This window comes from Bradysia coprophila, unplaced genomic scaffold, assembly GCF_014529535.1.
Source record: "Bradysia coprophila strain Holo2 unplaced genomic scaffold, BU_Bcop_v1 contig_358, whole genome shotgun sequence".
NCBI classification, from domain to species: Eukaryota; Metazoa; Arthropoda; class Insecta; order Diptera; family Sciaridae; genus Bradysia; species Bradysia coprophila.
The window spans coordinates 598,015-613,927 of NW_023503616.1; the positions used below are offsets into that span (position 1 = coordinate 598,015).

Below are 15,913 nucleotides of genomic sequence, written 5' to 3' on the forward strand. Positions count from 1 at the left end.
TCAATCAAAATGTTTGTTCACAAGTTGATTCGCTGTACAATTTCATTCTTACTGTACACAAGAAGTCATTCAATTAGTTTTTATTTTCAGTGGTTGATTTAAATAAATCAGCATATAATACACACATATATTTGCAGCGAGCCAAAATACTCTTTGGCAAAAATGCAGATATGTAAATGAGACAAAGGAAAAAATGCTGTTCTGCGGAGTTAACAAATCAATTTACGATTTGCATGGAAAATTAAAATGAAAATGACTATCACATTTGTGGTGTTAACAGTGTATTACAATATTACATGCAAGAGACAAGCAGTCTGTTTAGAAATGTTTTTTTTTTTCAAGTTACAAGTTGGTTTAAGTATATAAGTACAACTTGTGATTCTGAGTTATTTGATTCGGCCTTACGGCAATTTCATGCTTTAGATTTTAATTTAACATCTAATGATGAAAATGAAAAAAAAAGTATTTCATGTGACGCTATGTATCTCGTCAAAGGTATGCTATAACATTACAACGTTAGTATAAAGAAAATATTTGATTGAAATGCTAATGAACTAGAATGCATGTTATGGATCTACCAATAAAACTTAGCACTAATTTGAATGTACAGCATACATACTAGAATGAGGAGTGTGTAATGAGAAGTGTATAACAGTTACATATATTTTCCGTTTAATATTGAACCAACTTTGATATATGTTACGTTCATGGCTACATTTTGCATTGAAATTGAATCTTTGGTGGTAAGAATACATTGGTATCGTGTAATTTTCAAAAAATTTAATTAATTGCTCTGGTCAAACATCGCTTAGAGGAATGTTGTTCGCATGTGAATGGATTTTATGTGAGAAAAGATGTCAGTTGCTTGACTTTAATTTAAAACAAAAGAATAGATAGAAACTTTGTTAGCACGTTCGCGATTTGATGGTATTGATGAGTGACATGAAAGTAGTGTCTCATTGTTTGCAGGCAGCTATTACATGTTATTAAAAATAAGCGAAACGCTCCCAGTAACATGACTTTCTGCAGTTAGAAGTTAGGAAGTAATAGATTTTCTATCCATATTAACACATTCAAAATAATTGCGGCTTGTCGACTTTCGGCACCCTGGACTTTACTTAAATTGTCGTGGAATGCCTCCAAATAAATTTCTAAAAATCTAGAATTCAGTTTTGGATTTTTAGAAATTTATTTGGAGGCATTCCACGACTATTTAAGTAAAGTCCAGGGTGCCGAAATTTGGCAAGCCGCAATTAATTTCAATGTGTTAAAAAAAACATTTGAATCAAATGAAGTAACAGACTCGATAAACTCGATAATTTATTCTCTTCTGTGAAAGATAAGAAAATTACAAGCGCCAAAGATTTAAGACATCACATAGGAAATCCCCCGGGTAAGATTTAAATCTTTTAGAGATTATTCAGGTATTCACATTCAGATATAAGTTTTTAGGCCTCTGCCATAAACAGTACATCTACTAAATATTTTTTCAAGTTCACCATGGGCAACACTGATTTGATACCATAGATAGAATATTGGAAAGGCAAGTAAAACTGTCGCAGAACATGAGGACAAGTTAATATAAAACTCAAAACAAGAAGTAAGTAAAGAGATCGGCTGTCAATATCACACCAAAAAATCAATATAGTTAATTGTCGTTTAGTACTTCGTTTGTTAGTCCCAAAATTGCCACCACATTTCTCTTGATTATAACAGATTCTTTGCATTAGGAAGTTCAATGATCGTTCAATAATTAGCTTTGTTTTAAACCATTTACTCCAAACGGTCCCACTTAGAGACATAAAACAACTTTGACTATACTGCCCCATGCAAAAGTTGACCATTACATAGTATAATCCCCCTGCGAAAATGATTCATTACGTGTGTATTACTTTCAGTTCATTTTTTTTCATTTTCCTGTGGAAATCACTTTCTCAAGGCGCAAGTAGCAAACCGTAATACATTTTTCCTAACTCATTTCGACTTCGTCGCTCATTTCCCACGTCATTTAGGAAAAACGTTGTTCCTAACTTATGCTAAAAGGCTTTTTTAGCGAATTCGATTCCAGCACTCGCCTCTGGCTCGAGCTGGAAACCTCTCATTCGCTAAAAAAGCGTTTTAGCATGCGTTAGGAAAATAACTATAATGCTGCTACGTACTTGATTACTTCGGAAACCACTCTGTCATTATCGCTCACCGACTCGTGTGTTTTTGAACAACTTGTTTCTGTAACTGTCGTTTTGACAAGAGAGATGTATTACACCCTACACTTGTCGAAAAGACAGTTGCCGAAGCTTGTTGCTCAAAAACACACGAGTTTGCTTTTATCACAAAATTGTTAACTCAATAATGATTTACTTTCGCAGTATCGAATGTAACGTATTAGTGCTTGAAACACAATCTTCTACTTCCTTGGTTATAATATACATTTTGCTCAGCTTGTTTGCATATTTCAGGTGATGCATTTTCTCTTATTTGTCGATTGGATTAAAATCAAGTTTCAAAACAAATTAAAAAATTTTGAACTAAAATAATATTTAATCTTTTTTCTCTCAGTGTATACTTTTGAAATACTATCGACCTCACCATAGACGTAAAATATTTTGCTTCTCAAAAATTTTACACAAAATTAAAAATTTAATTTAATTTAATTTAAAAGAAATCTGTCCAGAGTCTATGTGATATAATGAAATTGGACAACTAACATCTAAGCATCTGCAGACCACAGACGCTGTCGTTTTAATTCGATTGTTTCCGAATTTTTTCCCTCGTCCCTCGTAACTTAGGAATCAAATTTTGGAAAGGTGCAAAGTTGGATCGCCTTCCGCGATTTATTGAAAACTATATTTGTGAATTTGTATCATAAAATCCATACGCTAATAATAATAATAATAACCTCTCCATTCCACCAACTCACATTTGATATTTTTTTAACGACTTTAATAAAATGAGTCAGTTTTTATTTGAATTCATTGGCCGATCACATCTCTTCGACTGTATGGTTTTGCTTTTTATTATTGCTATAAGACGTTTTATAAGACATATAAGACAAGGAGAAAAAGAAACATTTAACAACGAATTCTAGTATAATATTCAGCCATGTTTAACAATTTCCATCATATGATTTTGACACTGGATGTTTGTTTATCATTTTTATTAATTGGTGAACGAGAAATTTATCATTGAGCAGAAATACAGAGCGAAACATTGTACCATTTATTTAAAAAGAAAAAGTAAGTTCAAAGCACTTTGTTTAAAGCACATGCCGACAAGAGACATTCTGTCTGTCTTAGCTGTTTCCAACTCAAGAGTAAAATATAAATAGAATAAAAATATTCTCGTATCGATGATTATTCGCGAATATTTTACGTTCTACGTAAGAAATCCAGCTGGTTTGAATCAAAAATAATATTATGCTTGTGCAGTGTCTATAATGAGACCATCATACCACTGTCACTCCGTAAAAATATTTAAATTTTCGCTCATTCAATTTATCAATACTCTTGTTGTAACCTAACATTCGTTTCCGAATGATGTCTTTGATGTTTTGTTACTACTTGGAAATATGAATTTCAAGAATTTGACACAACTCGTACAAGAAACAATTCATTTTGGTGAATATTCCGTCAAAACCCGTCAACATTGAGATAATTAACATTTTTTTAAGTTAGAAAACCAATAGTCATGTTAACAGATGTTCTGATCTTCGACTCATTCAACTTAAAATACTCGGTAACGTATGAAGAATACTTTATGGTTCGCCTAGGACTACCAGAATAATACCCTCAAGTTGAGTGCCTCAACAACAAAAAAAATGTGTCTTTAGGTCTGTGCCAAAATTGCCTTAAACTTCGATAGACCATCAGACTTCTCAGGCACTTTTTAATGAATATTCTTGTGGTAAACTTTTATTTTGTCTTTTTGTGCTGTTCCTAGTTCATGGAATATATCAATAATATCAATTTCTATAAACACAATATTGTGGCAGAGTGAAGAGCATAACAATTATAACAACTTATGTGAATAGAATGATTGACATCCTTCTCGCATCCAGAATAACTTCGGCCAAATAATTTTTTTTTTATTGAATGAATAAATAGGATCTTATTTAAGTCACAAGTCAATTAATCATAATTTTTGCACAAAGTATTTTTTACAGATTTTTTTTTAGTGTCTATGTCTGATTTAGGTATTTCTTACGCTATGTCATGACTTAAAATAACTTTTCGAAAACAAATTTAACTAATTCTTAGTAAGATGGCGAAGAAAAAAATAATATTAAAAACCAATTCAATGAATGGGACTGTCAATCAAAATTAATGTTTATTTTTTGTAAACTTGACATCATAAAAGCAAAATAATTAAAAATTATGTTATTAAATGACGTAAAACAAATACAAAAATCTTTTTCAGACGAATTAGTTTTGTCGCCGAAATAATAAAAATTTATTAATTCAACACGAAAGTGCAAGTCTTTGTTGTAGTGATTCGCGAACATAACAATTTGAAGTGATTTTATTGATGAAATCAGATATAGAAGTCATTAACACCGACTAAAAAAACAATTTACTCGTTTGCGAACAGTTTCAGTTATTTGACGATTTCCTAATAAATCGTGTTGGAGTCATCTAGACTGGACAGCCTATTTTTAGGAATTTAATCCTTAAAAGTTTCATATTTTTTTTACAAAATAAGGAATTTACAGGAATTTTTTAAGAACTTTATTGAATTTTAAAGAATTAAATCCCTAAAAATAGGCCCTGATACTGACTCAGTATTACTGAGACTAGCTGAATATTACATTTGAGTTTTCTTTATGCCAAAATCTGTTTCCACTTTTGTTCAAAGTATCGCCAAGTGGTTGTTACAAAATCTTTTACTTCATTGGTTTCAACATACGTTTTTTTGTTATAAAAGAAAACCACCTAGAGTTCATGGTTTACTTTTGCCATTGCAGTCGATAACAGATGACTCACTTACTTGCCACTTGATCGATAGGCCAGTAGCCAGAAATTTATTTTTAAAATTTCCATCGTGGGTATTGAGGGTTCTGAGCCAAATTTTTTTTTTATGGAGAAATTTAATAGTCTGCATATTGCTTCCCAAATAGAACTATAACTATGAAGTTCGACAATATTTTGTTCTTCATTTTTTAATTTAAAACACCTACTTTCTCGATCAGATACCACCACCCACCACGTACGTTCAGGATGAATTTGGAAAACACTAATCACGCTTTGATTTATCCCAAGTCTGATGCAGCAAACAAGAAATCATCGATTGTTTATGGAGACTACATTTTAAGCACGGGGTCTATTTTAACCAAACTAGTCGAAAGGAAGAAACTGAAGAAGAACGTAGAAAATCGCTTAATGAACAACAAAGTTATAACTGTTAAAGATGAAGAATGGATGAGCTTACAAAGTGAAATTTTCATAGTAATTCTTAAGAACAAAAATGGATTGGTTCGACGTCAGGCACGGCTGAAATATATTTTTAACAGTAACACCATTTTCGAATCCATCAAAGATATTTTATCGGGATTTCGGTCGTACAAAGTACCGTTTGATCAAATTGGCTTCCATCAGTTATTGGTATCGAGTTTCGTGATATTGGAATTCTGTGATAATAAATCAAATAAAAAAGCCGACGAGTCGTTGATTGATGTAATGAATGCAGATGCTGATTCAAAGGAAAGCTTAAACAAATTAGATACGGTAATCTGTGTGACAACGCCATTTGCGCACGAGAGTTTCTTCAATACTGTAAATGTATCGAAGGTAGCTAACATATTTGGACTGAACAAATGCATGTTGATTATATCAGCACCATTGGTATATGGTTGTGAAGGTGGAGGAGTATACGATAGCAACCAGTAAGTGAAGTAAGAACGCTTAACGGCGAGACCTTCGAGGTCTCAATAATCAATTTTTCCATTTATTTATTTTTAAACAGAAAGCTTATCGGAATTGTAATAAACACGACATTTTGTTGGAATAATGAGACTGCTATTTTGTCACTCGTTGCTGATTATCGAAATATCGCCAGAGAATTCCTACAACGGGTCACTTCAAGAATACTAAAATGTCCTTCGAGCGAACCTGCACCGAAATGTCTAAGTAGAAACGCTATTGATAAACTTTCTCAGTCTAAGTTTAACTATTTTTCTTTTCAGTGCAACGATCTGTTGTATTGATTCAATCTGGCGCATCTTGGGGTACTGGATGCTTGTTAAAAGTAAATGGCATCAGAATGATCATAACGTGTAGTCATATTATTGCTGTGGTATGCTTACAAAACAATGGATCGTTCTTAACATTTAAATTCTGATGTCTCGATTTTAAAGGACGCCCTATCCACCGTGACGTGCTTTTTGAAGAAAACCAAGTTTTCTAGCAAAGTTCTGTATAAAAATCCCAAATTCAATCACGCCTACGACATAGCGATTTTAGAGGTGCCGACTAACATTCCAAATAATTGTTTTGCTGAATACGCTACAGACAGACCGCAAGTCGGTGACGGTGTCTATTCAGTTGGATTTCCACACTTTTCCTCACTTTCAACGAAAATCGATTCGCCGAGTATTTATGATGGACGAATCACAAAACTGTCGAAAGGGATGATACTGGCTGATGTCAATGTTCAAGCTGGTGAGCATATCTTTTGTTAGAAAACGATGCAGTGCTCACAATGAACTAAATTGATTTTTTTAGGACAAAGCGGCTGTCCCTTATTTAGTGAAGACAAAAAACTTCTCGGCGTATGCATATCAAACTCAAAAGATTCTGTCTACAATTTGGTTTACCCGAATATAAGCATGGCTGTGCCAATTTACGACATTATTCCAATACTGAACGAATTTAGTTTATCTGGCGGTGAGTAGTAAATCTGTTGTTTGATTATAAAATTGGAATCCACTTCTTCAACTTTTCTCCAGATAAAAATGTGTTAAGCCAACTGGAAGCAGATGATAGTGTGATGGACATTTGGCAACTTAAACCACCCCAGATTATCAGTAAACTTTGAGAATTGTAGAACAAATACAAGTCAATGATTTGGTATTATTGTGGGGTAATAGTTAACGCTAAAGGCTTTTTGTATTAAACTTTGTTATTGATTTGAACGAGGGTTTTGAATTTTAATGATCTGCAACATAGTCTTACGCATCAGAAACAGAACTCTCTGACTTGGAGAAGATCGTACGTCAAGAGATACTGATGAAATTGTACGGTTTATTGGCATAAAATTTGCGTAGAAAGTGAACTGTTTGAACTAATCAAATTTTCTAGGAACTTTTCTTATCCTCAGAACCAGCCCGTTTACCACAGGCACAACCGCATTTTACAATAATGTGTGAATCCAACCGATTCGGATCGTGCAATTCTTCGAATGCCTCGTCTGCATTGGATAAGTCGTAATGTTTATGAAAGTAATTTTCGAAAAGTATTTTCCTGGTACTCAGGCATCGTAGCGCAGCAATGTCAGACCTATATCAAACCAAGCAGAAATGTTTATGAGAACATTGGATATACCCCAGGCAAATTATAAGAACCTACTTATCGTTTCCACAGGTAGAAACAATCACATCGATGTCACGAGTAACAAGATTCGAAATAGGAACGGGAATATGAACATCAATTCCGCTATTTGTCATAACTACCACTTTTCCTCCGGTTTGTGTAGCCTTAGGAAATTAAGCTGGAACGATTAAGACGAAAAAAAGGCAAATGGAAAACTCACATTAATAGCGATTTCATTGGCCAATTGTGATCCAGTGCAGTCGAACGTTATACGAGGATAAACGTTGATTTGTTCCCAAAGTTTGATGGCAGTATTTTTGCTCGGTGATATTGGATCGATTTGGAACACACTTTCAATGCCAAATTTTTCGGCTTCGTCCAAAATCGGCTTTCGAATATCTCAAGTAAAATATTTTTTTTAGTTAACGCCACTGACTGGTTGGGCTTCCATCTACTATTTTACCTGCTAAACACACAGTGGTCGCTCCCAACAATTGAGCAGCTAAGCTTGTCGCCATTCCAAGTGCTCCACCACCAATCACCAAAACAGCATCGCCAGCTGATACAGACGCTTTCTGACATGCCCTAATTGCTGTAGACAGCGTCCAGGTCATTGCTCCATTTAACATGCTAACATTGTCTGGGATTTTCGTAACGAATTCGGACGAATGAACATGGAAACGGCTTAAGACGCCAACCATTGGAGACAATTCCGATGCAGTAACGTATTCGCATAAGTTCCGGTGATCAGTCAGACATAATGAACATTTTCCACAACTAATTGGCTTGATAAACACTTTATCTCCCGGCTTGACGTCGGAAACGTTTTGTCCCGTTTCAATGATTATGCCACTTCCAGTTCTGCCGACTGTTGTCGTAGCGTAGGAATGTGGATTGTATTTCCCGGTCAAGTAATGTCTTGCATCGGCATCACTTAGGCTGACATATTCCATTCGAATTATCACGTCTGCATAAAGATAACGAAAAAATCTGATTCAAGAATAAATTGAGGGTTACGTTAATAGCAGCTGGTGGAATATCTTTAGTCTAACTTCACTTACTCGACATCCCAACAAAAGGTAAGAAAACTATAGCATTTTCAACAATCATCTGTTACGACAGCTAAAAACAAAAATTTACAATGACCTCCAGGTGATGTGGTCTTTTATAGTAAAGTGTATGTCGAAACAAATGAAGTAACAGACTTTACATCGAACTTTAGGAGACAGTTTAAACAGAAGAAGCAAAGGATTTACTGATTTATATTGGCGTTCAAAGCTTGAATACTCGACTTTTAAACACGCTTTAATTGTGTCAAGGCACATGCGCCACTTATTGGCTTACCTTTTTCATCTCGCAACTGCGGATACGTAGAAGTAACCAATTTCAATTTTCTAGGACCATCTACTAGAACGGTTAGGTTCTCATCTAATTTCGACACGATTTTCCCCGATAGTTGTAATGTTTCAGTATCACCACTCCTCGAGTCCATCGGTTGTGTTTTTTCCTGAGGAAGATGACGAAAAATTAGGTTTTTGTGCACTTGGAGATTGTATTCTTTCTCACTATTTGTGATGAGGGCAATGAAATTCCTTTAGTGCTGCCTATCGTCACATTATTCACATTCACAGACTCCGCAACGAATCCGGTTGAATTTGCAATCGTTCTAGGCATTTTCAATTGAATGCCTGACATGTGTCGATTTTTAGCACTTTTAGCACGCCAGTCATGCCTTTGTAGTAAATTGATTGACTGGTACGGAATTCTCACGTACATCGGAGCTTGATTTTCGATTACTGGATCGGAATGATGATTTTTGGGATATAATGGCTGGTATCTGAATGGTACGGGTTTCAATTGATCGAAATGACAAGCATTTTTTACAACATTCCCACACGGATTTACGTTCGGTTGAATTTGAGTACGAAATGCTTGTAATGAATGAGATTGGATGGTGCTATCTTGCGGTCTTGTTACGTCATGTGGTGCAGGAAAAGGACCAATGTTATATGTTTTTCTATCAATTTGATTTTCTTGTCGGAGCCTAACTACACGTGTTTGACGAGGATCAATTCGAGATGTTAGTCGAGGATGAATTTGATATTCCGGCAATGTCACTTGTTTTGGCAAAGTCCTTGTCTGATTTTGTTGCATCATTCTTACGTATTTTGATTTTGGTTTGTACGAACTGCCGATCGGCGTTGGTTGCATAGTACCAGCTGAACTTCGAATTAAACTATCTTTTTGCTTCATACGTAGTGCGTTGGGATCGATTGGATTTGACTGATTAGTGTCATTGGCCATGGACAACCGATTATTTGTGGGCCATGCCATTCGATTTCTTCGATTTGTCCCTCTGATCGTTCTAATATTTGTTGATGGAAAGACTGTTCCGGAGTAGCTCGTGGAACCAACTTCTATCTTTCTTGCAGATAAATCTTGTAATTTTGCTGTAGATTGAGTGGCTGTCGGTGGCTTTTCCGAATTATTCGTCAGGCCAATGGATGTTTTTGATTGACTTTTGACGTCCTTAAAATTGTGTTTTGCGCGTGGCATATGAGCCTCTATGCAAGGACATCTTGTTTCACAGATCTCTTTTATTTCGGCATCTGTGAGCTTTTCAAGGACACTTTTCGGAACTTTATGGTCAGACAGCGGTTTCAAAGCGTTAATCTCCGATGTGAACGTTGACGAGTTGAGGGCGCATATATGTCGGCAGAAGTCAGATTTACATTTCGTTTCATTTCGGTCGATTTTACCTTTTTTCGCTGGTTTTTCTCCAGTCAGACGATCAACATTGGTTTCTTCAAGAAGACGAGAGACAGAAGTCATAAATTTGCTAAGATAAAGTTGAAAAATCTTACGAAACGTAGACAAATTGTTTGAGGATTGCCTACACATGTTCAATGTGAGAGATTTTTGTGGCATATTTTGAACTTTGTCATCGATTTCCTTTCGATTTTTCGATGTAAATTTAAGCGAGGAATAGTTACTTCGAAAATTTGGTGCCATTAAATCCAGCCTAGCTGAAGGCTTGTGTCCCTTGCTTTCGTTTTCTTTGCTTTTTCCAACTGCAAAACGCCTGACAAATGTGGGAAGCAGCAATGGGACTTTCGTATTACGCAATTCATTACATTTTAAGAGCACAATTTGTCTTGAATGACACGAATGCGAATATCTACAGAGAACCTGCAAAGATCTTTTTATAAACAATGGTTCTTGCTGAATAGCTGATGTTTTTGTCATACTTTAATAATTCTGTTTAGCGAACGTCTGCAATACATTATGAAATTGACTTGAAAATTTGAAAACTCGATAAGAAAAACGTTACGCTCAATTTACTAAAGAAAAACGACTAAAGTTTGAAACGACAAATTTGTTTGAGTTTACTAAGATTGTTTTAACGAATGTACAATTTTCGAGGAGAAAACTAACAATGGGATTAGTGGTACAGCTCAGTCACACAAATTAATTCTAAAAAATTCACCTTCTATATTTTCCTACGAGTCATACTCGAGAGTTGACATGATGGCGCTGAAGGCAACCAGAAGAAGACCAGCATGACCGCAATACACGGAAACAATAGTAGACTACTGTACCAGAGAAGTGATTTGATATCTCGTATCTAGATGAGTAAAAGGATTCGAAGGTTTCAGCCCGAGGTACTTTTACTCATCGTAATGCGAATAACGAAATATCAAATTAATTCCCGAGTGCAGAGCTATTTTACTTTATGATCTTCGTGGTAAAGGGTTTTCCTGGTAAGGGAAAGGCCACATTACATCCCCAGTAAAGTAAAAGTAAATAGATAGATAGATTGAATGGGTGGAAATATTGAAGGACCCAAGAATTTCCTGCATCTAGGCCGCCAATAGTAAATAGATAATTAAACCCGCTAAAAATTATGTTGAAGCCACAGGTGTAATACCAACGTAGTTCAAGCTTGAGTGGTACTCTAAACAGAAACAGAGTACTGAAACTGGACATCGTATCAAACAAATTTTTGACGTAATACGTGCAATATGTTACGAATGTTTTGCAGCTACATACATAAAAAGAAAATTCATACAATACTCCGGGTATGTGTAAAATTCTTCGGAAAGGTGTAATATACTTCATTAATGTATATGATACATGGACAATGTCTTCTATACGTGGAACACGTTGAAAACGTAGTTACGTATTTCGATTGTCCGATTTGAATATTCATGTGTTACGTATTGTGGTGATACACGTGGAATATGAATAACTTACGAGTGGGACGGAAGCTAAACGCACATCAAGTATGTTAAACGTATATAGTGGATGCCGGTCTCAGACATTGAATTCGGATCATATTTATATTTCTTAACTCGAAGAAGATAAACGACAAAAAAAATATTTTAGTAAATTAGAAAAATTCTCGTCAAAATACTTTCATTTTTTATAAAGTAATTTCATTTTGATAATAAGTGTCCATAACTGTCTTGCCATCAAGTCGAAGCTAATTACGCGTGCTTTATGAACTTAAATTCAATTATATTAAAAAACGACATATCACCATTATTGTGCGCTTATACGCCACACACGTTTATGGCTTTCAAAGTACGCTTCAACAATACGAAATGTCCACCAACACTACTGTACTGCTACATTAGAAAGATCGTTGGCTCATGATTGAGAGGTCCCCGGTTCAATTCCCAAAGAAGTCAATTTTTAATTTAAAGTATTTGTTACCAATGACTACTAAAATGTATAATAACGACTTATAAACTGGTTAATATGGTGTAAATCGTAGGTAATATTATATTACTTCCGAGGTTCCAAGTTGTGTATTTGATAAGTGGGGTGTTACAGCCCGACCCGAAGGGGAGGGCTGTATTCCCCACTTGTCAAATAACAACTTGGAACCTCGTAAGTACAATGCTTTACGTGATTTGGCAATGTAAATGAAAATGAAACATGCCGTAACACGTAAATTCAATAAAATTCATATTTTTTAATCTCTGTCAAAGCGAAATACGTCTTTATTATATTCGAGTCCGCTGTATAACTACCTTACCACACTTTTTAACAGGTGGCACGAATGATATACGCATAGCACGTAAGAAATTTCGCTCAGTGTAGTAATAAAAGACAGTCACGTTCCTTTGAACTAAAAAGCACAAACACTTGGACTTCAGATACAATTGCGTTTTTTAAACTCAAATCTTGACTTAAAAATACAATTTTACGGACTCAATGTTCGTCCTAGTCAAATCAGATCAATCAAATTTGTCTACACAACGAAAAGAAACCTTTTATTGAAAAACAATTTTATTTCAGAAATTTTTATAAATTTAATTTTGAACTAAACCTGAACAGGTTAGCCAATACCATTTCAAGAATCCTTAAATTTTAGAATTGTCTTTATCGTAACTGGCATTGAATTTATTACTTCTCGATAAACGCTTTTCGGGACTATTCATGATCGGTTTGACGGACGCATTCTTTGAAGTTTCCGCGCATATCGTTGCACAAATTTCGGAAGGATTCAAGGTTATGCTAATTTTATCTGAGCTCTTAGACGTGTCGGATATGTTTTCTACATCGTTTTCTGTTTGGGTAGTTTGCGGTAGCTCGAACTTGCATATCGGTGATTTGCAAACCGAACAGTAGTGTGGACCCTTTGTTACGTCGTTTGAAAGTTCCATTTCTTCATCCGTATTTCTACTGGTGTCGCTGTACTTATTACGTTTTTTCGACAAAGAAGTTTTGGTTTTACTGCTTCCTTCAGACGATTTCGCGTTAACATCACTTCGAAGCCTTTCGAATTTTTCGGTAAGTTTACATTTCGGCGCATCGCAATATTTACAGTACTCAAAACCTTTCTCTATCTTGTTGGGATTTTCCGATCGAACATCCACGTCGTTCTTAACTGGAGTTACAGCTAATTTTTCTTCAAGTTTACACTTTGGCGCTTTACATAATTCGCAATATTCGGTTGATTCTTCAATACTTCTAACATTGTCAGTTTGCTTTGCCGTGAGCTTACATTTTGGGGCATTGCAATACTGACAATACTCACCATCAGTAACTGCTTCTGTTTTTCCAGTTGGCGAACCACTTTCTGGACTATTGCAAATAGCTCGACAAAATGCTTCTCTATCAATCGATATTGTGACTATTTTCCTGTCGTCATTTTTCGATAATTCATTATTAGCATCGTCCTTTTCGGATGACTTAGCTAAAAGTTTACATTGCGGCGCATTGCAGTAGGAACAGAATTTACTATTGGTTTGGTTTGGAGTAGATCCGAGTTGTTGGTCCCCTAGTTGCAAAGATAGTTTCCTCGTCCGTGGGTCAAATTTTAAAGACAACTCTGGACGTCGTTTCGTAAGTAGCATATCTGGTAATTGTACCGCTGTCATGTTCGAGGCGCCTGCGAAAAAATTACTTTAGTTTAAAGTATTGGAAACCAACTTATTCTTCTAGAAAGACGATTGGACGAATGGACTAAACTCAACGACGAATTGTAGACTTAAAGAAGATCTATGTGATCAAAATCTCTCGTAAAAGTTTTAAATGAATTAAATCGAATAATTTAGAGAAACGACTTACTTCGAACGAAAGCATTACTAGAAGCGATTGAGTCCCCAAAGCTCATAACTGATTTGAATTGATTATATAACGGTCTTGTAAGTTTTGCCTTGAAACAAAACAAAAAACATTTTTATTTATATTTATGAATACATCAAACATTTCGTATCTAACCAAATGTGTGCGCAGGAACATATTTCAGAATTTGAAAATTTCAAAGTTTTAAATTTAGAGAAAATGAGAATTTATTGTTAGCAAATTTACAGTAGAATTTTCAGGAGAGTACTAAAGTAACGTTCAAAATTTAGTAAGCATGGGGCTCTGATTTAATTTTTTTATGGAATATTTGTAGAGTAGGTAAATGGTTCGGACTTTCGTTGGAAATTTTACATCTTCAGTTTTCCAAAAATTAATCCTACTTCTACAATGAACATTCGGTCCGAGGTGTGCTGTGATAGGACAAACACCCATTAAGTGACCTAGAATTGAGATAGTGTGAGTAAAATCGAGTGATAAAAGATTTTCAAAAAGACAATACTTTGAAGGTTTTCAAGGATTTTCCTATTTTCTAAGGAATTCAAAGTATCTTTTACTGATTTTGGATGAATTTAAAAGGAATGGTTTTTGAATATGATGATTTTCTAAGGATTCTATGGATTATCTATATTCGCCCCTCGAATAAAATCACAAAAAATCTGTGAGTGTCGAGGAAATCGATAAGAAATTGTTAAATACCTGGGTAGACAGCATCGCGGACTCCTCTAAATATATCTAGCTATTTGTCTATGAAAAACACTGAAAGAAAATAATTAAACCCATCCTTTTCTTGCAGTAACGCGATGTGTGTTACCCTCACACAATTTTTACAACTTCTGCGCCGTACCTTTCCTTTGGGCACACATTAGAAGAATATCCATTCTATCGATTAAATAAAATGCTCATTTCATAGAAGAAAAAAACGTTACAATTTCGAACGTTTCATTTATTTTTCATTTCTTTTATTATTTTTGAGTTGTTAATACACGCCGATTACATCTGCAAAGGTTTAAACATTTTCGACACGAACATTTTGTGAAATTAATTAGCGATCGCTTGAGTTTTTTATCAAAGAGCAAAGCAATAGAAAACGCTAAATCCGCTGATTCGCTTTCGACGACAGGTTTATCTATTGGATCTGGATCTGTTTTCTTTAGGACGACTTGTGTTATTTCAACTGATTGCTCGAATTTCATGTCATTTCTGTTGCACTTTTTGGATTTTGAATCTTCGAATAACATGTCACATTTATGGTCTAGCACGTTATTCAAGATGCCGACAGAAGGCAATTTGACAGAATTATCCAGAAAATCTTTCCAGTGGTCTCTACGAGGTGTCCGTCTAAAAATTTCCTTTCTGGTATGATTACTCGAGTTGCCTATGATGACATAAAATGACAATGTTTGAACAAAAACGTTGTTAACGACATTCTTTGTGTAGAATGCTCCTCATCCTGTGAACAGCATATACTCACCTCTTCTTACTGACATTAAAAGAAATCGATTCAATTTCGAGTAGGTTTCATATTTACACATACGTCCAATAGGCCAGGCTTCTATAAGCCGACCTATTAGTCTATTTGAAGGATTTATGATCGTTTGGATTTTAAGTTAATTATTGAAAGTTCTAAATAAACACAAACATGGAATGAAAGTTCACATGCCAATGCTACTGAGAGACCACTAACTACTGAAAACTACAACAATTTTTAAATCAAACGTAAAAACCAGTAACATTAACTTTTGGTCGATGTATGTACTCAAAGTTGAGACCAATCGAATTTTATTCACCAAGAAACT

At 34.9% G+C, this 15,913-nt stretch overlaps 3 protein-coding genes and 1 long non-coding RNA gene across 5 annotated transcripts; 1 reads left to right on the forward strand and 3 right to left on the reverse strand.

Annotated features, from left to right (window-relative positions):
• Positions 1-3,101: 3,101 nt before the first annotated feature.
• Positions 3,102-7,127, forward strand: LOC119081646. Its single transcript, XM_037190730.1, has 7 exons — positions 3,102-3,233; positions 5,183-5,875; positions 5,956-6,119; positions 6,176-6,285; positions 6,347-6,650; positions 6,714-6,875; positions 6,938-7,127. The coding sequence occupies exons 2-7, from the start codon at positions 5,211-5,213 to the stop codon at positions 7,024-7,026; spliced, it is 1,494 nt and encodes a 497-aa protein (XP_037046625.1). The 5' UTR covers positions 3,102-3,233; positions 5,183-5,210; the 3' UTR covers positions 7,027-7,127.
• An 85-nt stretch (positions 7,128-7,212) lies between these two features.
• Positions 7,213-10,914, reverse strand: LOC119081644. 2 transcript variants are annotated; one of them, XM_037190725.1, is made up of 8 exons: positions 10,769-10,914; positions 10,514-10,709; positions 9,087-10,324; positions 8,865-9,027; positions 7,984-8,487; positions 7,741-7,919; positions 7,557-7,684; positions 7,213-7,487 (listed from the first exon to the last, which is right to left on the reverse strand). In XM_037190725.1, exons 1-8 carry the CDS (start codon positions 10,802-10,804, stop codon positions 7,286-7,288), a joined length of 2,646 nt encoding a protein of 881 aa, XP_037046620.1. In that variant the 5' UTR covers positions 10,805-10,914; the 3' UTR covers positions 7,213-7,285. The 2 variants fall into 2 exon arrangements, with proteins under 2 accessions (XP_037046620.1, XP_037046619.1); XM_037190724.1 differs by having other exon boundaries at positions 10,385-10,709.
• Positions 10,915-12,802: 1,888 nt separating this feature from the next.
• LOC119081647 lies at positions 12,803-14,394 on the reverse strand. The gene is made up of 3 exons (XM_037190731.1): positions 14,253-14,394; positions 14,100-14,187; positions 12,803-13,920 (listed from the first exon to the last, which is right to left on the reverse strand). The coding sequence occupies exons 1-3, from the start codon at positions 14,271-14,273 to the stop codon at positions 12,890-12,892; spliced, it is 1,140 nt and encodes a 379-aa protein (XP_037046626.1). The 5' UTR covers positions 14,274-14,394; the 3' UTR covers positions 12,803-12,889.
• Positions 14,395-15,039: 645 nt separating this feature from the next.
• On the reverse strand, positions 15,040-15,798 carry LOC119081648. Its single transcript, XR_005088509.1, has 2 exons — positions 15,589-15,798; positions 15,040-15,492 (listed from the first exon to the last, which is right to left on the reverse strand). It is a non-coding gene; the product is annotated as an uncharacterized LOC119081648 (long non-coding RNA).
• Between the last annotated feature and the right edge of the window lie 115 nt (positions 15,799-15,913).